Raw genomic sequence first — 23,307 nt, forward strand, 5'->3', positions numbered from 1 at the left:
CTGATAAAATACAAAAGAAATAGACAAATCCACAATTATATTTGAAGACTTTAATACTCCTCTCAACTGACAGAACAAGTAAAGAGAACATGTATAAGGATATAGGAGATTTCAACACTATCAACCATGTGATGTAATTGACATCCATAAACTACTCCACCCTTGAGTGGCAGAATAAACATTCTTTTCAGGTGTGCAGGAAACATTTACCACAATAGACCATATTTTGGGCCACAAAGCAAGTTCCCATAAGTTTAAAGGACTGGAATCATATGATATTATTTTCTCTGACCCCCAAGGGGAAAAGAATGGGGCAGGGAGAAGGATTAGGAGGCTGATGTGTCCATTAAGGCAGGAAATGCTAAGACCAAGCTGTGAGGGTGGACAAAAAGGAAGAGTTTTGATGAGTAGCAAGGTCGTAAAATGGATAGGTCTCCACCAGCAATTAAACATGTAAGGTAAGAGAGAGAGAAGAGTTGGAGGTAATTTCAACATTACCGGTTTGGCGGTTAGGGGGTGGCGGTGGAAGTCCCATTTACCAAGATAGGGAGCACGGGAGAAAGAACCCTAGTGTGGGCATGAGAGGGAAGAGTTGAGTTTGACCTGCTCGTAAGACACCTGGTAAAGATGTCCAGGGGGCAGAAGGAAACACTGGTCCCTCTGAGAGGGACCTGGGTAATTGATTTCAGAGGATGTGTGGCGGAAATGTGCTAGAAACAGAACCGGAAAAAACGCCAGCATTTTTGAAGTGACCAAAGGGAGAAGTGGCCCACAGGAATGGAGGAGGGAAAGTACGACATCAAGTACCAAGCCGGATCAGAAATGCCCTTGGCTTCGGTGGACTTAACAACCAGATGTGATGGTTGCTCTACTAGAATGTGTCCTCTAGTAGTTAACCTCAGTTTCCTGTGTAAAGGGGATAATCCCACTTAATTCACTGAGTTATTGTAAGAATGTAAATAATAGATGTGGCAATGCCCCGCATAGTGCCTGGTACAAAGCAGGCACTCAGCAAATGTGATCATAAGGGTTTCTCTTGGGAGGGGACGGTGATGTAGGTGTTACGCCAAGGGAGCATTAAGTACAGCTTACTGCTCAGCATCCAGTTTCCAAGGGTAGAGATCTTGCCAGAACTAAGTACACATTAAGTGCTCTCTACATGATAGCTGTTATTTCTACATGCTGTTATTACTGTAGCCACCCTTCCAGCAGCAGAGAAGCCTGTTATTGGAAGGTGGGAAAATGGGTATCTCTACAGCTATGAATGGGAAACTTGTACCAGACGATAAATACGTTTTGCCACTGGCTGGTGCTTACTGTGGTTTTGCCGTTTGTTCACTCAAGGTACTGATTCAAATGGCAGACCTGTCTCTCCCGTCAACTCCGTCATCCAAAAACAACAGGATTTTAAATCGTGAGTGGAAACTTTAAATCACGGGCAAGGCAGCGCCGAGATACTCACAAGGAAAGTGACCTGCCAGCACTTCACTCTGCTCATCTGGAAGATGATGTCCTGGGTCTGGCTGTCGGGCAGGGTGACGCAGCAGCTGATCTCGTTATTGCCGACAGAAAGAACGGCCCCACAGCCTGGTTCCGGGTAGTCACAGGTACAGGGATCCAGCTGCAGGTATCCATAGTGCCGGACCTCGCGGGACAGCTCCAGAAACTGCTCCAAAGGGAGGTGCAGGGAGGTAGGAGACAAAAGACCACTTGAAACAGAGAAAATGGCCTTTCTAGCAGAACACGGGGAACTGAGAGACAGTGGGAGTGCCTTTTTCTCCTGGACACCGCGAAGGAGGGCACTGCTCCTCACGCTCTCTGACAGTGAGGCCTGGGGAAGTTCATGGCGTGTTCCCAGGGCGGGGACCATTCCCGCCTCACTCACCATCGTGCCCCTGCTCTCCTCACAGTGCCTAGTACAGAGTGGGAATAAAAATATTCAGTGCGGGAATGATGAAGAAAAGAGTGAATCGTGTAAGAAGATATGATTCTATCGCAGGGAGTTATAAGGGCAAAGTAAGCAAAAGCTGTACATTTAAAATGCCATCTTTTAAGAAACTAAACAGACGTCTATGTAGGAGGAAAGTAGTTTGTTTTTACAGGCCGCTTTCTGTAATGGTATAAATTGTCACAGAAAAAGATTTTGGAAATAGCCATGAAATGAGACCAAGAATGAGTCTGCTTTTTAAGCAGACTTTCCAGACAGCCCAAAAGTACCAAGGGAATACTTATGTGATGTTTAGGGTTTCACTTTTCCCTCTGCTTCTGACGTGACTTAAGAACAGAGGACAATTACAGGTCTCACCTGTGGTCCCGGCATCCTGTTCCATTAATGTCTGCTGAAGACTGTTTTTTTTTTAACAAAGTGATCATTAATGATTACATTTAAATAACCTGGTATCAGCCCGGTGACTCCCTCTCGTTGTTCTGCCAGCTTTTGCCGTGGCTTTGGCTGATGGTTTGTGAGATGTGTGAGCTCAGAGGGGGCTTCTCGCTTTAACACATGGTTAAATCAGAAAGACGGTCCCTCCCCGTACCCCACCCCCAATGACAACCTGGTTCTTTCCTGGTCCTTTCCTGAAGCCAGGTAGCGTATGACTCCCTTTTGCGCAGTCATTTCCTTTTCCATTTCCTTTGTTTTTTTCCAGCTCATCAAAAACAGTGGTTTTGAGAATTAGTTTCTACATCAACCTAAGCATAAACGAGTCCTCTAAATTCTGTTTGCATTTTGTTCAAAATCAATGCTTTAGTCATGAACAGTGGCAAAGCATAAAGATTTAAAAAGACAACAGAGCGAAGGAGAGGCCATTTCTTCTCTTAAAATACTTCCTGTCTGTCAGACTCATGTATACTGCTTGGGGACAGGGTTGTGTGAGTTGGTGCCATCTTTATGGAAGCTTTAAAAATGGATGTTTAAAAATACATCCTAAAGAATAACAGAACACGAACTCAAAAACAGAAAACATGGTTGCCGTGCCCAGGGACCTTGAGCCAGGAACCATACCAGGTCTTGGGAACACACAAGGTATGCATGAGTCAGACACAGCCCTGGGCCTCATGGTACTCCCTGCCAAAGTGATTTATAGCAGCAAAAGCTGGAAGCAAACTGACCTCCAACAATGGGAAATTGGTTTGCTAAATGATAGCCATTAGATGGAATACTCTGTGGCCATTAAAAATGTTGAGGGTCTATACTAATTAACTTGATAAAGGACTCACAATATATTGCCTGCATTTTTTTTTAAAGAATCTTTAAACATAAAGCCTCTATTAATTTTATAACCAGAAAAGTCAATGAAAAGTATTCTCATTTCTTAAGAGTCCCATTTTTAGTGCTTGGTGGGTTTTTAGGTTCTAGAAACTGCCCAATTCTGATATGTTTCTTTAACTCCCTCCCGGGGGATTTCTTCTGGTGCAACATGTGATTCACCTCCGTTTGGTTGTCTTCTCTCTGAAGAGCCTCTAATTTCTGCCTCTGTGCCTGTGTGGGCTTGGCCCATTCTTTCTGAATGTCCTGTAGTGCCTTCAAACAACATAAGTTATAAAATTAGCACACTTAGCAGAAACCCATTAATCTGAGCAAACATACTCAAGTATGAAAAACAGACCCAAGTAGACATCTGTAAGAACCCAGCATGTTATAAAAGTTACTTTTTAAGTTAGTGAGTGGAGAAAGAGATTGTTCAATGGTGTAGTGACAACTGACAGCACTTGAAAGAGAAAATAAAAATAAAGTTAGCTCTTTCCCCACATCACCCAATCAAATAAATCCAGATACATTAAAGATCCAAGTGTAAAAATCATAAAAGAACCAGAAGAAAATACAGGTGAATATTTTTATCTGACTTGAAGTAGAGAATATCTTTTTAAGATACAAAGTGTCACAATGAGGGAATATATAATACATGAAAATATAAAACTTCTATATATAAAAACCACCAAGAACAAAACAAACAAGTAAATGGAAAACCAGGGAAAAATAATTACATCATATGAGGCAAAGAGTTTATATTATTTATATAAAGCAATAGAAACAATGTAAACATTGGAAAGTGGGCAGATATGTATCAGCAATTGACAAAAATAAATTCCAAATGACATATATATATATTTAATCGCACTTGTAATCAAAGAATTTCTTCCCTCTCAACTTGGCAAAAACTAAAAAATATGTAATATTCATGGTTGACAAAGGTTTGGGGAAACAGGAAGTTCCACAGAGAATGGATGGGCTTTAATTTGGCAGCCTGTCCTGCTTTACTGTGCTTTAGAAGAGTTTCCCGTTGGTCCTTAGCTGGACTGTTAAAACCCTCAAGGGAAGACCCTGTGTCCTTCCCCTCAGTGTAACTCGTCCGATGTCACATATACAGGAAGCACACAGTCATTCTTTGCCAGTTATCCGGTGTTTGCTTACACCTTGGTCTGAATACAAGTCTACGTGTTGTGTCCCTCAGTGATATCGGCAGGGTGCCTTGTCTCTAAGAGGCGAATGAAAAGCCGACTAAATTTTTGATATTGCTGTTTAGATTGGGAGAAAAGGAGATGAGGTGAGAGAGAAGAAAAGTAATATTTGTTGAGACATTGTTTTAGAAAGGTTTCTCAATTACTTTTTCCAAACTATTCTGTGAGGTAGGAAAATTACCCCCATTTTACAGATGGGCAAGTTGAGGCCCAGAGACATTATGACTTTCAAGATGATCCAGCAACTATGTGGCCAGAGTTGGATTAAAACCCAGCTCCAACCACGTGCCATGCATTAACCAGCGGGAGCCGAGTAGTTGACGCTTTGTTTCGGCGGGGGCATGTGTGCCCCATTCCTCACCATTGCCCCATCTGCAGAGAGCTTAGGGTTTGTGTGACTGACGCTCATGAAAGCCATGAGACATCACGTGGCCCTCCCACCCTTGCCCAAGCCACTGAATTCTGTCCACATAGGCAGCTACCTACCCCAAGACTTCCTCCTTGTTTCCAACTGTTGTCAACACTGAACCTTGATGCTGTACAGCATGGAATCAGCACAGGCGAGAAGAACCAAACACCTTCTTCCCTGAATTCAGCTTGCTGTTAGAGCCCTGTACGGGCTGTGAGCACAGGGCAATGATATCAAAGAGAGAGCCTGGCTGAATCAAATGAAATAGTCAGTATTAACCGAGGACACGCCATTCATCATTAGGGGACTTGGGACAGAGATTTAAATGTCCTACAGAAGAGGTAACATAACTTTTTGTTTCACTACTGTTGTAAGTGTCTGACTCTGAGTATGAGTTCACGAGTCATCACTTGAATACATTATATACAGTACCTCACACCAGATGAGGAGGAAGTCGGTTTAGACAAATGTCTTTACTCAGTTATGTGGCTCCCCCAAAGATGGGCTGACGGAGACTTAGGCAAAACCTAATTTTTTAAACCAAGTGAAATCGCATGTCGTGGTTTTCATGATCTTCAATCACACATACACTAGTGCCCTCTGCAGAGGGTGCAGTCGTGAGACATGGAGCACATGTGCCTTTTGAAACAAGGCGTCAGCTGCTTGGCTCCAGCTGGTCAAGGCAGAGCAGAGCAGAGCAAGGCCGGGTATGTGCGGTCAGCCTGGGCCCAGGACAAGGGCGCTGGGCCATGGCGGAACTGGGGGGCTTCTGGTCGTCACACTCCCCTCACCAAGCCGTGGGCCCTACCTGGAGGAACGGGCGCCTTTTTCTAATTTGCACAAAGTTATCATATGGGCCAGTGATGGCCCTGCTAAAATATAGGCCCAAAATTGACCAAACCTTCAATATTTTTGAGAAAATCCAGAAACTTACACTTCTATATGTAATCTTCTACTTTATTAATGGCACTCCATTTTTCTTTTTTTAAAGAAGAAAAGCAACACATTGTGGGAGCCCACTTGATCCTGGGACGCCCCTGGCACTGCTTTAGAAGGAGCAGAGCAGTTCATTACGATGGCGTTGTTACCTGTCAGAAGAGCTCATGCGCACTTTGCATTAACTTTTTAAAAGGATGATTGCTCCTCACCCATCCATACATCCTAGGCCCCTGGGACACAGTCTCTGCCCTTGGCCCCTCAGAGCTCCGTTAGGGAGATACCTACGTGAACCATATTTATGATGCTGGATGAGAAGTGCCATCACAGAGGTTTGAACAAAAATCATGGGAGCAGAGAGGAGGGAGGCATTTTCTTCTGGGAGGAGCCAGGGAAGGCTCCCCAAAGAAGGCGGTGGTTGCGGGTCGCACCCTCCCGCTGACCATGGGCCCCTGCCGACTTGTCGGTACCCCCACCTGGAGTCAGGGAATAACAGTGATGACGATGATGATGACTCAAGTTGTTATGACATCAACTCCAATTTTTTGAAGACTTTGCCAGGAAAAGAGCTAAGTTTGAAAGACAGTTTCTTAAACCTAAGGGGAAACTTAGAAACTGTTAGTTCAACCTCATCCCTAAATGGGGGGGGGACATTGCAATTTCAGTTCCAGAAAGATAGAGTGTCTGGTCTAAGGTCACACGGAGAGAAAGCTTCTGGCAGAGCAAGGGACAGAACGCGTTTTTGGAACTGCAAGTCACTGTGCTTTCCATGAAGCCCTCTTTTTTTCCAGCTCTAAGCAGAAGAAATGCCATCTATTGCTCTCTGGTTTGCCACTCCTTAATGAAGACACAGAGAAATCAGATTCTGGTGCTGGCAGTCCCTACCTCTCACCACAATGTATCCCTGGAAACCACGTCACAGAGACATGAACAACATTAGACTTAGCTGATGCATTCTCAACCAAGGATGTAACAACAAATGAACCAGATGCAAATAATAATGCATTACAATAGCAAGAATGAAATGGTGATGAGCCTCAGTAAACAGTGAAAATGATAGATTATGTGCCAACTCATATAACATGGGTATAAGGACACCAAACATGATTCTACATGGATCAAAGTATAATATGAAATGAACTCCAAACCATAGTCTAACCAAAAAAAAAAAAAATACAGTCGTGAATATTAAACATTTATTGGGTGATATTTTGATTTGCCTCCTGGGAATTTAGAAAAGATGGTTTTAATCTCTTCAAAAGTCACCTAAGGAGGGATGGGCATCAAAGTTGTAACTCTTCATCTGATATTCTGGCTGCTGGGATCTGTTGCGTCTGCTCAGTCATACACCCAAGTTCTTGGCCGTGCGCTAGAACAGCCAAGTGCTTGCATGGGCTGGGGGGTAGATGTATATAGAAATGATGTTCTATTCTGTCAAACTGATTCTCAGATACCAAGATTTTGTGTGACACTAAGAAAAAACACTGTCAAATTATGACACAGTGCCTAGCAACAGCCCTGTATCGTCCATGAACTTAGGTGCCAGCATTTTCTGGCTAATAACTACTTCCCATTATTCTGAGGCATTTAGTGACTTCTCCTGCCTTCAGCTGCACCGCTCAGCTGCTCTGGGCAGTCCATTTGCATATCCTCTTAGTATAAAACAGAGCAGTTTCCTCTCTCTGGGCACAAAAGGCACCTGGTTGTTGCTTTGCAAGAGAATATGAAACTGTGGTCATTTCTTCAAAAATGAATATTTGCTTTACTAATATAAAAGGGAACCCTGCCATTTGGTCTCTGCTTTTCAGTGTAAATAATAACTCCCATTCTCTGCAGAATGATAGTGTAAACTTTTCAAAGTCAATTTAAATGATATGTAAGATACCAGCAATACACACGATTCAACTAAGGAGAAAAATAATACAACAGCTTTGCATCGGTTAGCTATTGCTACATAACAAAACAGTCCAAAAATAAAGCATTGCTTAAAATAATACAGTTAAAGCAATGTAATTGCTTAAAACAAAAATAAAAAATGAAAGTTACCTTGAAGTATGTGCTGGGGCTCTTTTCCTCTTCTATGTTCTTTAATAAGCCAAAACATCAAAAGCCAACCCTCTACTTTTTTTTCCTATATCCAAAGTACTACAGTAGGCTCTATTGATGTTTCTTTGTCCCCTTGAAACACCCACTAAAGGTAATGACTGACCCTATATGTCTCCTTTCTCTTTCATTTCAGTTTATGAAAAGCTACAAAGTGTAGCAACTTAGAATCACACAATAAGTATTGTTAAATTCCCTTTCTATCTTCCGTATCCAAGCCTATTCAATCCCCTTCTTCTCACAAATGTGGGGGGTACCACCTGCCTTACAGAGTTATTATGAAGCTTATATGAAACAATGTATTTAAAGCAATTAGTACAACGTCAAGCCCACCACAGGGCTTAATGCTGACATCAGACAAGGTTCAGTTATAGCCCAGGGATACAGCAGTGAACCAACAAATACCTGATTTCATGGAGAACTCATTCTAGGAGGAAGAGAGACAGTAAACAAATATTTTAAAATACATAGATAAACATACACATATACGTGTGTGTGATGGTAGAAATGCTAAGAAAATAAAGCGAGTGTGGCAGGCCCTGGGGTTTAGTCTGAGTGAGATAGGAGGACCTGGGAGGGTGTGGACAGGGCAAGAACCCGACTGGCCATTCTGTCTGCTGTGCAAGAGCAGATGCTGGATATTCTCATGGAACTCCTTAAATGACGCTCCCGTACCTCCCTCCCAGCACTGTCAAACGGCCAGGCCTGCAATGGTGCTGACCTGGCAAAGCGAGCACGATGGGGGAGCTGGGGAAGCAGGAGGAAGAACTGAGGCGGGAACCCAGACGTGCGTGCGCAGGCGGCACCTGCTGACCCTCCCACGGCTCGGCAGAACCTCCAGCACGGGAGCTGGGGAAAGGAAACGAGATCAGGCTCTACATTTACTTTTCCAGCGGTTGAGCAGTAGGGACAGGCAGGACCAAGTACATAGGTTGCAGGGCCTAGTGCAAAATGAAAATGCAGGGTCCCTTGTTCAAAAATTAAGAATTTCAAAGTGTGACAGCAGAGCATGAAACAAGCATAAGACCCTGCTGAGCACAGGGCCCAGGGCGGCTTCCCAGGCCACGTGCCCATGACGCTGGTGCTGAGGCAGGAATGACACCCGCTGGCTCGGGGGAAAAGGAGATAATGCTAAAGCGAGGTTTAGGGACCGCGTGTGACGCTAAGTACCGGGGATAGCCTTTCTGGGCTCATCTAAATTAGGCTACATGATGGTGTCTCACTGGCAGATTCAGACAGTGCTTGTCAAAATGGAGGCAGAATATTTTTTTCTCTCAACGCTTCTATTTACTTATTTTGATTTTTTTTTTTACAGTAGTAAAATACGCACAGCATATTTCACTTTAACCAGTTGTAAGTGTAAAATCCGGTGGCACGGAAGAAAAGATTCACAATGTTTTCACTGTCGCCACTCTCTATGCTGAAAACTTTTTCACCATCCCTAGCAAAGATTCTGTACCCTTTAAGCAATAGCTCCTCTCCCCCCACCCCCAGCTCCTGGTAACTGCTGCTCTACTTTCTGTCTCTCCGAAGTTGCCTCTTCTAGGTATGGAGGTAGAATTAACTACTGCAATTTTTTTCTAATGCTTTACACCCAAATGGCCTATAATACAGGGTCCAGCACAAATAATGCCCCTTTTTTATTACAAAATCTTTTATTACAAAACCATAAGCACGTAAATCTGTAACATAACAATATCATACTCAAGCACACCGTATGACATTTTTGGTGAAATGTTCAAATTAAAACTATAAATTTTTACACCCATATTATTACCCTACCAACCCACTCAAGCAAGCCTTGCTTCTGCCCGTATGTGGCGTTCTGATGGGTCTTACTCTCACCTGCATGTAGATCAGATTTACAGCGGCTCTGCAGTCCATCAGCATGGAGTCGAGGGATGGGTCCATGTACCTGCGGGATTCAGGAGCGTTAATTCATGCGACACAGCTCACAGGCACACCTGGGAGAGACACCTGGGGTCTCTGAAGTAGCAGCTCTCTACGCTTTGAACCAAGGCCCCCTTTCTGACAAAGCCCTACCCTCTACTTGGCTAGTCTTCAATTTGTCCCTCCACCTCTTCTGTTCCCTGTTGTCTTTATGCTGTGAGCTCTTACCTGGCAGGCACTGACAGCAAAGGTGCAAACAAACACACCTTCAGGGGAAAGGTCCAGATTTCTGTTCACACGCAGCCCCGCTCTGAGCCACCAAGCCCTGCATGAGCTTCCCCTCCCACAAGACCCGGCACACGCTCTCACTTGCCGGTACCCGCACCTGCCTCACCCCCCATCCCCAGGCCACCCTCACCTCTTGCCTGAGCTGCTCTGGTAACCTCCTCACAGGACTTGCTGCCTCAGTCCGGTTCCCTCAATCTCACGCTCCACGTTCTAACAGGAGTGGTCTTCCTCAATGACCTTTCAGGCTCTCATAGGCCCAGCAGTTAGATCGTTTACCCAACTCCCTGCCAAGGCCCTTCATAGGCCACCTGCTTTCAAGGTTAGCAGAACCACCACACTCAGGTGTGTAGGGTGAACAGAGGATGGGATTGGCTTAGACTAGGAAAAGGATGAAAATATTAGTTGAAGATCAACTTCATTCTGGGGCGTGGGAAGAAGCCGCTGAAGCATTCCTACTCACATTCTATTTACTACTTCACTCATGCATCCCAGGGGCCCCTGTGTGGCAGAGAACAGCAACTGTTATGTCAGACTGGGGCTCTGAGAGGCCAGGGCAGGCACCCTCTGGTCTCATCACTGGAGAGATGCGCCAGGGGATTCAGGGGCAGAGGAAAATCCCTAAGATTTTCATTTTCCCTAGCAAAGATTCTGTACCCATTAAGCAATAACTCCTCCCCTCCCCCAGCCCCTGGTGACCTCTGTTCTACTTTCTGTCTCTCTGAATTTGCCTATTCTAGGTATGCCACTAGAATTAACTAGCACAATTGTTTTCCAGGGGTTTAAACCCACTCCCAGCAGGACGAGGCTGTACCTGCTGGGACTCCCGCAGCTCCTGGCAGTGGAGCTGGCCTCCCTGCCCCATCCCTGCCTTCATCCTGGAGGGCAGGACAGGCACCTGCAGGACCCCGCACCGGCTCCTGCTTCCAGTGACCTGATCCTTACTTTTAACAACTGACGTGAGACCTCCCTTCTTCCAGTTCCCATGAGCAGAGACACCCACCTGGATCTGAGATGTTGTCTTGTAAGTAGGCTTTTTTTTTTTCCATTACCACTTATCCCCACATGTAGGTAGACATTTTACCTTGCACTTATGATCTAGAATTTACCTAGTTATTGAAGGCATAGCAAAGCCCAATTTCCAATTCAAGCGTCAAGGTGAGGAACAGAATCTTCATCTCCTGTGATCTCATGCTCTCCAGAGAGCTCATGAGCAACAAGTCTAAGCCCCAGAGGTTTCTATTATTACTATTAGCATCATTATTATCCTCAAGATAACAATAACAAACAAGACCAAAATGTTCTGAGTATATGGGATCACTTTATTTAACCCTCACAATAAACCTATGACGTAGACTCTATTACAATTCCCATTTTCCAGATAGAGAAAATGAGTCTTAAAGAGCTTGAGTAACTTGGCTAAGGTTATTCAGCAACGTCCTGAGAGAGTTGGGACTTAGATTCATATACTCTGATCCCAGGAATAACTGTGCTCAGCCACTCACTGGGCTAAGCAACTTCCACAAGAACAGGTACTCTAGAAACCCTTCGATGGAGCTGCTAAGGGTTTCTCCTTTTCCTTTCTCAGGGTTCCATGCCACAGATTTTGACCGTTTCTCAGAATACCTCTGAATAACAGTAAATGAACTTGTAGCCTTGCTGGGAATATCCTTCCAAAATTCATAACCGCAGACCAGAGCTCTCACAGGGCATCACAAGGTCAAGATAACTACTATTCCTAGATTTTGAAATGCCTTCCTTTCAAGCTTCTGTGCTCAGACTGCAGAATAACTGAGCTGGGAAAGAGTGAATGAAAGACGCAGTCCAACACAGCCACGGTAATAAACACATGAACTACAGGTTACAGGTCATGTCTGGGGGTGGGTTCGGGGAGTGTCCTGCTTCTTGTTATTTTCTGTGTGCTTGCTCTCCACAGGGCCCTCCATTTCTGGGGGAAGTGGTAGTATTTTCTGCAAAGTACCCTGTGGATCTAGAAATATGGCTGGTCCTGGTATATACGCATTTATTGTTGAAATCCCTTTGGAATGTAAGCCTACTATTTCGAATGCACTGCAAGTTGGCTGAGCCCACCTTTTGCCTTCAGGGAATACCACAGTTCAACAGATGAATCAGAACTGCTTGTAATCGACAGATTTCTTCCATTAATACAGTCAGTAATCCATTCCAGAGCGAGCTCACACTCTGCAATTCCTCACCATTACCTGTTTCAGTCCCAACCTCAACAGCCCTTGTTTTTCAAGTCTCACCTTCATGGCTGCCTTCCTCACAACAATCTCTCGAGCATTACCTTGAGACCAGTGACAGTCTCCCTCAACACCGTACCCTTCAGGACAGGGCGTCTCATCATTGCCCGCTCTGCCTTCTCCCTCGCTCTCCCCTCTGTGCTTCCCAAGCTCCCCCATGGTCTCTCGCTAGTGTCAGGCTCTGAGCCGACGTGGTGAAAAGGACAGATTCGGGTCAGCGACGGTAATTCAGCCTCACATGCCTGCTGTCCCAGTGCTTACTCACCACTTCCTGAGTCCGACCTTGCAGTTTTCCACTTCAGAGCTTCGAAGACTCACATAAGGGAGTTCAAAGTCTGCCAATTTTTTCATGACTAGAGAAAGGGAAAAGGGAGTCTCACAGGCTGAAACAGCATGGATAGTTTACACCCAGTGGCTTTAAAATGAGAACAGAAAGCATTACTACTGGAAAGCATAAAATATGATACTGCTATTCTCTCACGTTGCTATGTAATGTTTAGCTTTCTAACATTTATTCAAAATACAAATAACGATTTATCTTCATAAAGCACCAGCACCTGGAGTGGGCAGGGTCTTACACTGCGATACAGCTGAAGAGGCTGAGGCCCGGAGAGGCCCGCCGCCTTTGCCGGCGCACCCCAGGCCCTCGCGGCCGAGCCAGCACGGCAGCCCCTTCACTTCCAATCTAAACCCCCTGCCCCACAGCTTCGTGAGGACATGTGTAAACTCTGCCGAGATCACTGGTAGCATTTCACAACTAAAAAATTTGCACTATCTAGAAATGCTCTGTAGAGAAAAGCAAAAGCTTATGGGAATTGGACGGTCATCTTTCACTATTTCATTCTAATTTTTTTAATCCTTACCTGAGGCTATATTTATTGATTTTAGAGAGAAAAGAAGGGATGAAGGGAGAGAGGGAGAGAGACACACACATCAATGTGAGAGAGAAACATCAGCTGGTTGCCTCCCGTATGCGCCCTGACCAGGGATTGGACCTGCAACCTAGGGACGTGCCCTGACTGGGAATAGAACCCACAAACTTTTGGTGCACAGAACTACATTCCGACCAGTTAAGCCACCCGGCCAGGGCTCATATATCTTCTGTAAGAATCTGAGGACTTATTTATATCATCTAAACTTTATAGCAAATATTCCTGAACAAGGAGAAAGGACAGTGCAATGAGATGTCCTGATGCCTGGAGCCTGGCCCTCCATTCACAAGCAGGTTCTGGTGCGGCTGGTGGTCGGCAGCCAGGGCGCCCGGGTGCAGGTGGGGCAGACCTCAGGCCTGGGACCAGGGCAGGCGCAAGAGGAGCGCAGGGCCTGGAAAGACCCGACTTCTCACTCCTGCCCATGCCGCTTCTCTGGAGCTACTTGCCCCCGCTCACCCTGACAACAGACGCAACCTCCCGTCCCCTGCCTTTTCACCTGGGGTGTAGGGGGACAGTCGTAGGGGCCATGCACTCGGGACTTCCCCTGGGGGGTGGCCAGCCCCTCAGTTGAGCCCCTGCCCACGTGGCATTCCTTTTGTTCTTACCGGAGAGGGTGCCCTCCTTGCAAAACCGAATGAGAAAGAGGCCAAAGTAGCCCAAGAGCTCCCGACACAATCCAATTTTGTGTGACACCACCTTGAACCAAAGACAAGAAAAAGGAGGGGGAGGGAGTTAGAAGGGTTCCCCACGGTTACTGCGATGTGCCCAATTTGCAACTGCCTGTAAACACAATAAAAAGTGCTTTAATGGGCTAGCAGACGTTACAAGAAATGTTTTCAGAATCTAAAATGGTACATACTTGTTTTAGAAAATTTAGAAATTAAAAAAAAATAGAGAGAAGGAAAAAAAATGTGTCCCATCACAATGAACATTAATTGGCCTCCGCTGAGGCTGGTTGTCCCATCTCTGAAGTGGTCATGTCTCCCACATCATTTTGGACTTTATTGTCCACCGGAGGGCAGCACTCATTCCACACGAACGTCTGTCCCCTGATGCTACCTCCCAGGAGGTTGAATTACCAGATACTGGGAGGAGGGATATTCCCCACTGCTTGGCTGTCATATAAAAGTCTATGAGCTGCGAGCCTTTGATACCCCAGGCCGGCTTCTCTCTGATGTCTCCTGTGATGTTTAAGCCTAATTTACATGGCATTTGCACACTGAAATCCTCAGAACTCAGGCACGAGCTGCCCTCGTTTCATATTCTTTTTTGACCTTCACATTAAAGGGTTTCATTTCAACACTGACGGGTGCGTTTTTACCAAGAGGTCACAAGGCTGTAACCTCAAATGTTCCCTTAGCAGGACCTCCCATGCCAGCCCAGACTCTCTCCATCACCACCCACCCACCCCAACCTCTGCCCCTTTAAACCTGGGCTCCTCAGTGATTTCTTTGCATGCCCCATCTGAACTCTCTAGATCATCTCTCACACCCAAGGATGTACCCTTACAGCACTGTGCGTGAGCCGACACGTTAACCACAGCTCCAAGTTCTCGTGGTGGAAGTTGTACAAATACCAGGCCCGAGGGGGACTTTCCTTGGTGGAGATCTGTCAATTACCTCATGAGGCAGTCTTTTGAGGTGGATGGTATGAATGCGTGTTCTCAGTGTAGCCTTGCAAGTAAAGAGCCCGGGAGCTTTTCACAACCTTCCCCCAACACTTACCCCCACTCTCCTTTCTCCTTTCTCCCTTGCTTCATTCCCCGCCCCTTGCAAAGAAAAACAAAAACAAACACAGGGTTCCACTGTGCGGGGTTGGAGGGGATGGAAGTGTGTGCTGGTTGGTAGCAGATTCTATCCTGTCCTAGAGTAAATATGACCCGTGTCCATTCAAACTAGATTTCTCTTCTCTGACTCCATCAATGAAAATAGCAAGCTTATGCGTCACAGCAGAGGAGTGAAAAAGGAGAATGGAGCAGCATTTGTACTTTACAACAACATAAATACAAGCACCTTCTTTCAAGGAGAGTAAGCATCTACAAAATGAGATAATAATATTTCCATCTCGGCAAACATTAACGATGCTCCCAAACACAAACACCAGCAATGAAACTACATTAGCACAAATGTATAAACAACAACAACAATAAAAAGATTTTCAGCTTATTGCTGGTCCTTAAAAAGCCAGCAAGACGGGGCGTGGGAGTCGGGAACAGCAGAGAGAGAGTGGCGGCAAGGCTGCTTGAGGAGATGCAGACCATGATTTTTAATTACAAAGTTTAAATTACATTTTCACGCAAGGGAGAGAATGTCCAGCCCCTGGAAGAGAATATACATTTCTGCCTGGCCAAGTGCTCACTATACCTGTGATGGAAACTCCACTCCTTTAAGGGTAGAACCTCCAGTGAAACTTACCTGATGCTAATAATGTCAGTGTCACAGGTGAGTTTCTCACAAGGGAATGCCATTGGAAGAAAGGAAGTCCATCTTCTGAGACTACAAATGTATCTTATTTAACTGACGCTATTAGTTACAAGGGGAACTGGGCAAAACAGACGGCATTGTGGAAGCCTCGCCTTACTGCGCAACTGCATACTTAACTCAGCACTACGTCTAACGGCAATAACAATTCCAATGATAATAAATAACCTTACCACCACTGTTGATGGAACATGAGCTGTTTCTGTAATTACTTAGACATTGTCTTGAAAGGTTAAGTCACTTACTCAAACTCACGCAGCTGTGACGTGACGGCACTGTCATTTGAATCCAGGACTTGTCCTAACCTCAGCACATAAGCGACTCCAGCTGCCCGCAGCAGCCAGCTGCAGCTGCAGGTATGTCTCGGCCAGCGAGCCCACTGTGCGCAAACTTGTCAGCACTGATGTCGTCAGGCAGGGCAGGTGCTCCAGGGCTCCACGCGCCCAAACATTTTCAAATTATCTTACATCCACAGCTGCACCTGAGTTACCTGCTTGGCCCCAGAGGCATGGACTTTATGGTCCCCACCCTCACTATTACCGTCCTCCTCCTCCCTCACTTACGTATCTGTCTCCCACTTTGTGGATCCCAGGGGGGCAACTGAAGGAACTGTGGTTTTGGGAGAAGAGGGGGTGGGGATGTGGTATAAATCCTCTCAAGCATAAAGCATTAAGGCCTTCGATGCATTTTAGAAAGATCATTCTGGAAATCTGTACAGAAGATTAGCAAGATGAAACAGGGAGACTCTTCTTCAGGCTGCTGTAGAAATCTAGCTGAGAATGATGAGGGCTCAGATTAGGGGTGTGGGGGTTGAGAGGAGAAGACAGGAGAAGGGGTGACTCGGGGAGAGATGTGGGGTACAGTGGCAGGAGGATGCAGGGGTGAAGGGAGAGGCGCCTGGGGTAACTTCTCAATGGGCGCGCTCAGCAGTGAGGTGGCCGCTGACACCAGGCACCAGGTCCACAATACAGGGGCCATGAAGAGGCTGGGGAGCGGGGAGCATGCAGGGACTTTAGCAGGAGGGAGTGTCCAAAATGATCATGCTCAGGCCAAGCCTCCATCTAGGGAAAGGGTGTTTCCTGTCTGGGAACACAACCTGCTCTCCTGAGGCCAGAAGGACACGCATGGGCTTAAGTCTCCAGGCTAGAAAGTCTCCACGGAGCGACCCCCGCCCCCACTGATACACTGTGTCAGGTAAAGGCGACTTGACGTGAGTGAGAGCTGGGAGCCCAACGGGAGCACTCCTGTTCATTTCAGGCTCCGAAGGCGGCAGAGACCGTGACCCCAGCACAAGAACTTTCTGTCCTTGGCAAGGTCCTAGAAACTTTCCCACTTCCTCCTGTTTATTATAACTTTTTATTCTCCTGTGTGTGTTCCTCTGGAGGATTAGAACTAAAAACTCCAAAGAAAGGGGCCTGGGAACTGTGTGTGGGTGTGAGAAGACGGTGTCCCCTCCGCAGCCCAGGGGCAGAGCTGGTCACAGCCACGTCTGAGGAGGGGTGGGTGCGCTTGGGGTCTCGCTCTGGGAGAACAGAGTTCAACCTGTGGGGCTGCTGGTTTCAGGGCCGTCCTGGGAGGGAGGAGGCACAACTCTTTCCACATTTGAGAAGTCTGCATCGCTCTCTCCCAGAACCTGTCGCAAGCCCCCCCAGGGGCGGCCCGTTTCGGGCTCATCGGGGCACCAGCCTCCTTCCTGCTCCCAACCATGGAGCACCCCGCAACAGAGCACTTGGCTCACTTCCAGGGCACATCCCTGGCTGAGTTTGGGGAAACTGAAAGCAGCCTTAGGAAGACCCTAAGGAATCTCTAGAAAGTTGATGCCTGCAGAGAAAGTAAAAGCAAAGAGGCCTGGTGAGCCCTGGCCAGGCAGCTCAGTTGGTTAGAGCATTGTCCCAATATACCAAGGTTGCAGGTTCGATCCCTGGTCAGGGCACATGCAAGCATCAACCAGTGAATGCAGAAATAAGTGGAACAACAAATCTACATTTCTCTCTCTCCTCCTCCCGCCCCTTCCTCTCTCTAAAAAATTAATCCAAAAAGAAAAAAAGGCCTTGGGGACTAGCTGTAGCTGAGACCCAGCCAGTCTCCCAGAAAATTCCCAGCATCTCTACCGATAAGTCATCCAGAGTGACATGACTGGCAGGCGGCTTCCGGAAGATAACTGTGTCCTAGTCCTTGCATTCAAACACTGCTTCCCGCATTCAGTTCTGGGGCTGGAGTTTAGATGTTTACCTCTAGGACTCTTTCAGCAGTGTCTGATGTTAGGATTTCAACCTGAATGCTCCTTCCATTGGGCAGAAATATGTCCAGAGAGGCTTTCTTGGTAACGATGCTAAACGTGTCCTGTGAGCAAAGGGAAAGCACAGTAAGCCCCCAGCAACCGCAGTGGGGTGCCTTATGGGGGCAACGGTCAGCAGTGCCCTCTCCCTGGGCCCTGAGGGTCTACAGTGCCCAGAAGAACACGAGGGCCCAAGAGTAGAGATTTGGGGAGTGGAGTTTTGGGGGACAAGGCGGAGATGGGGAGGGGTGTGGAGAGGATCCAAGGCAATGCAATGACAGGTAGCTTGAACAGTTACCAAATAAACAACAAGAGCATCCATTTTAGAAAAAACATCATCCACACGACCTTTAGTGGTTTCAGATTTTAACTCTCATTTTTAATATGTCCAAGCTTCCCTAAAAGTCCATCAAAGGCATTAATTTATGACTCTGCTGCCACAAAACCAGAAGTGTGCAGGCTCTGAGGCCCATACAGGGAAGCAAGTGGCGACCTGTGCGTGGGCGCCCAGACGAGGGCCTCCCCCAGCCGTCCCCCGACCCCGCGCAGCTCAGCGCATGCGCTCCTGCGTTCATGGGGGGGACGCGTGTGTGCTAGAGATGAGCGCAAAGTCAGGGACCTGTGAGGTTCGGGGACAGAATGCTCTCAAAAGAACCCTCAAGAGACACTGGAAGGCCATCAGAGTTTAGGGAAGTTCAAAGCTGAGACTGATTGGTGCTCAGTTTCCATAGACAGAGGGACCCCAGGAGACGGCATGGCAGGTGCCTGCCCAGGTGGGCCTCACAGGGCGCGGCTGCTGGGGCTGCGCGGTTTCTAGCACCTCACAAATGGGACCCCGTCAGTTCACAGAGCTGTCTCATCTCTGTGATTCAGGGCACAGACGGTCTCATCCTGTGTTCTATGACAGGATTAAGCCCTAATGCCCTCATATGCACTGCATGCAGTGAGTTCACGCTCTCCTCGGCATTTTGAATGGCCCTAGTTATGGGTCATCCCGCAGAGATCTGAGAAGCAAAAGAGAAAAACAAAACCATTGCGAAAATCCTACCAGAAGCAGCAAAAAGAGACACTGAGAAACGCCACTGGAGCATAGGCTTTTGCATAAAGTTATAAAGGTAAAATACTAAGAGACCTAAATCAGGTAAAAAGCTTTCAAATTATCAGGAAAAAAGGCCTCAGAGCAAAGCTCCAAATCATCGATACCCATGGGTGGTTTTTAAAAAGCACAAAAGCAAAAGCGGTAACGTACACACAAAAGAGATGAAAGAACCAAGGCCAATCACCCCTCTGTACTGACATGGAATGATTTGCAAGATGTAAGTTTTAAAATACAAGATTCAGACAGTGGGTAGGAGGATGTGCCTATTTGTAAAACAAAAATGATATGCATACATCTGAATATTGTGTACACACAGAAATGTGAAGAACACACGTTGAACTGTAAGCCACGGTTGTCTCTGAGGTCTGTGGTGGTTACTATTATCATAGACCTTTGTGTGCTATTTGAATGTTACCACCATCGCAAGAAACTTTTCAAAGAAAAGGGAAATATGTGTGCGTGTATTTTTTAAACCATCTAATATATGTGAAAATACAAATGACTGTACAATAAAAGGCTCTAGGGTCATTTCTCAGGTTGAGTGGACCAGCATGTATACCAACTCAGTTGAATGACTAAATAAACAGAATTTGCTTCCACTTTGTACAAATCTGATCAAGGTATTATTCTTCCCAAGCTAGGGAACTAGTTCAATAATATCATTGTACAGCTAAGCCTTTCAAAGTTCATCCATTGAGTCAAGAACATACCTTCAGGCATAAAAATGTTTCCATGTGTACAATTAGAACGAGTGATGTACTAAACAAATGTGCTTGGCAAAGTTCCAGCCTCTAGCGGACAAGTTGGAAGTGGTTCAGACCAAGTGAGTGGTTATATTTCATTCTGTTCAGATTGGATTTTCTCTGTGATTCACTTACAATACCGGGTTGGCAAAAGTAGGTTTACAGATGTGAATACACAAAACATGGTTTACTCTTGCATTATTATTTATTAATTATTGTATTATTTTCCACATGAACAACTGTAAATCTACTTTTGCTCCCTCCCCCGCGCCCGTACAGCTGGGAGCAGAGAACCTACAGGTAATGGAGGCATGACCATTGACGCTCCCCTGCTGGCTTCGCCACGGCACACGCGGACAGCTCAGCTACAGAAATTGGATTCTCTCACTGTCACAGGACCCTTAATGATGGAAGGTTCTCTCCTTCATGGCCAGTTTTGAGGTGTACAATGTTTAGGCCACAGGAAAAAGCTATCAGCTTTATTAAAATGAGCTAAAGGTCGTGACACACTTAATTTTCCATCGAGAATCTAAACCTCCAAAAGAACGAAATAGGAACCATCCTCCAATGTACTCCAAACGAACGTATTTTACCTGCGTCCAGGCTCTGCTGGGCTGATGCCGGAAACATACGTGTGGTTAATGAAGAGACATATTATGCAGCAAAATAATGACCTTAGTAAAGAAGAGCAAGCTTACCAGCTGTACCAGTTTTAAAAAATCAATGAAGACATCGCTTCTCAACATGTTTGGGTCCCCGGTTACTGAAAAACATGGACAGGAAGCCAGATTAGCATGGAGCTGGGCTGACATCCCCATTATACTGCTCTGACCATCAGGGAACCCCCAAGCCTTGCCACCTCCTTGAAAGCAGCGTAGCTTGTGACCTCTCAAATACATGAAAAGCTGCAAAGCTCGCTTCCTCCAGGCAGCCCTGACGACAGGCAAAGCTACCACACCAATCACAGGTCTCAAGTCATTCCTGCACACCCGAGTCGCTCAATATGCACCTTGCCAAAGAGGATGCACAAGTCACACTGAAGATATAGGTGAAGGCCTGGCCTGGGAACCGACCCCTTAAGCACTGTGATCATTTGTGAAAAGGCCAGTGATTAAAGGAGTATTTCTCTAAGATGGGAGAAAAGAAACCAAAACAGAATAAAAATTAAAAACTATTATGTTTTGATATTGAAAGAGCTTATTGAGCAGGTCTGAAAGAGGTGTATTCTCCACTATAAAAGACGAATGGGAAATAGATGACTTCTAGAATTTTCATTTACTACACTTAAGAAAAATATGCAGCCATGAGAAATAACAAAGTAAGTCTGTTATTGCTGACCTAGAATGATTTGTAAGAAATATATTTTAAGAGGAAAACAACAGCATAAAGAAGAAAAACCTTTTTTTCTTTTGCTCTGAAGGACATCAGGGGGCCAGTTGGTGAAGTTTGAATAAGGTCTCTAGATAACATTATTGTAACACTGTTAATTGCCTGATTTTGATAACTATTCTGTGGTTATAGAAGGGAATATCCTTGATCTTAGGAAATACACACAGAAGTATTTAAGGGTGATGTGGCTTGTGTGTGCAACACATGTGACTTAAAAATTATATGTAATATATATGAATATGTATACACACAAGCAGGAAAGTGAGTGAGAAGGATAAAACAACTGTAAAAGTTAACATTTGGGAAGTCTGGGTGAAGAGCATACAGAAATTTTGCATTACTTTTGCAACTTTTTTGTAAGTCAGAGAATATTTCAAGGTAAAAAGTTTTTAAAAATCAGATACGGAAAGATGTGTAGAATAAGCTCCAATTAGTGTTGAACAAACAGGGATGGACATATGTGCTGGTAGACGCGCAGAAGGTTTCGGAGGAACTCGCAAGCCGCCTGCAATAGTGTGCACTTCCAGAAGCCTGGGGTTCCAGGGTGGAAGGGAACGTACCTTTCATGGTATAAGGTTGACTCTTGAACAATGCAGGGGGCAGGCATGCTGTCCCCCATGCTGTTGAATACCACATGGGGGAGTATTTGACTCCCCCAAAACTTAACTACTAATAGCCTACTGCTGACCGGGAAGCCTTGCTGATAAGCCAGTCGATTAACATGCATTTTGTATGTTATATGTATTATATAGTGTATTCTTACAATAAAGTAAATTAGAGAAAAGTATTTTAAAAACCAAATACAAAGGCCATATATTGCATGATTCCACTGACCTGAAATGTCCTGAACAAGCATTGCTATAACGACAGGAATTAGTGTAGTGGGTGACAAGGGCTGGTAGCAGAGAGGACTAGGGAATGACTTATGACAGGTACGAGGTTTCTTTTTAGAGTGATAAGAAATGCTCTCAAATTAGATCATGGTGATAGTTGCACAATCTTGTAAATATATTAATAATCACTGAATTGTGCATTTTACGTAAGTGGATATTAGAGTGTGCAACCTACATCTCAATAATACATTAGTAAAAAAAAAAAAACCTACCATTTTGCAAATACTGTTCCAACTGGTCCCTTCTCTCATTAGCCATAGATGTGGTCATTGCGAGATAGTACTTTGGTGGAAAGGGTGGCAGGCAATTTCCAAAGACCCGTCTCAGCTGAAAGATCCAGAAAACACACATTTATGGCAAAGAACCTCCAATTCAAGGTTGGTGAGATACCAAAGATTCCTCTGAGGGTACATCTTGCTCCAGCACTTTATTTAAAATTAACCCTTCCTGGTGGCCAAAAGGAAGAAAGAGGGATACTTTGATTGGCTTAAGGAGGAATTTATTTCAGCATAGGTTTCTAGAGATACTATTAGACATATGACAGAATGACAACTCCAGTCTGAGTTTGGTAGATTTGGAGTACATTTTAATTTTTTCATTTGTTTTTACAAGGCTGCCTACCATTCACATCATACAATATTTCTTTAATTCATACCCCAATAGCATCTGTGATATTAATGACAATGGTTAGGAATTTAATTCCCCCACCCCACCCCACCCCACCTCAACCTCTACTTCCACCAATTCTGAAGATAACAGCAAATGTTTATAGCAGTGCTAATATAGTAGCTGGTAGCTACTAGTCATCTGTGGCTAACAAGCACTGCAAATGTGGCTAGTCCTTGTTGCAATGTGCTTATAAGTATAAAAACACAACTTAGGTTGTGAAGACTTAGCCTCTTAGAGAGAATGTAAGCCCTGGTCAGGTAGCTCAGTTGGTTGGAACGTCGTTCCAGACACCAAATGTTGCAGGTTCAATCCCTAGTCAGGGCACATACCTAGGTTGCAGGTTTGATCCCCAGTATGGGAGGCAACCAATCGATGTTTCTCTCTCACACTGATGTTTCTCTCTCTCTCTCTAACGTCAATAAATACATCCTTGGGTGAGGATTTTTAAAAAGTTAAAAAATAGTAAAGCGTCACAC

At 45.4% G+C, this 23,307-nt stretch overlaps 1 protein-coding gene across 2 annotated transcripts in view; it reads right to left on the bottom strand.

Annotated features, from left to right (window-relative positions):
* The window catches only part of SNX31 (sorting nexin 31), a 48,504-nt gene that overhangs the window by 15,340 nt on the left and 9,857 nt on the right, over positions 1 to 23,307 (bottom strand). For both annotated transcript variants that reach the window (XM_054590065.1, XM_054590064.1), the window contains exons 3-10: positions 22,375 to 22,489; positions 20,579 to 20,643; positions 17,993 to 18,103; positions 13,886 to 13,976; positions 12,614 to 12,701; positions 9,755 to 9,824; positions 3,431 to 3,523; positions 1,463 to 1,666 (exon numbers count right to left, since the gene is read on the bottom strand). In XM_054590065.1, coding sequence (XP_054446040.1) covers positions 1,463 to 1,666; positions 3,431 to 3,523; positions 9,755 to 9,824; positions 12,614 to 12,701; positions 13,886 to 13,976; positions 17,993 to 18,103; positions 20,579 to 20,643; positions 22,375 to 22,489 — 837 coding nt within the window. The remainder of the gene's footprint in view (positions 1 to 1,462; positions 1,667 to 3,430; positions 3,524 to 9,754; positions 9,825 to 12,613; positions 12,702 to 13,885; positions 13,977 to 17,992; positions 18,104 to 20,578; positions 20,644 to 22,374; positions 22,490 to 23,307) is intronic.

This window comes from Pteronotus mesoamericanus, unplaced genomic scaffold, assembly GCF_021234165.1.
Source record: "Pteronotus mesoamericanus isolate MK-2021 breed Mesoamerican mustached bat unplaced genomic scaffold, CSHL_Meso_final scaffold_174, whole genome shotgun sequence".
NCBI lineage: Eukaryota > Metazoa > Chordata > Mammalia > Chiroptera > Mormoopidae > Pteronotus > Pteronotus mesoamericanus.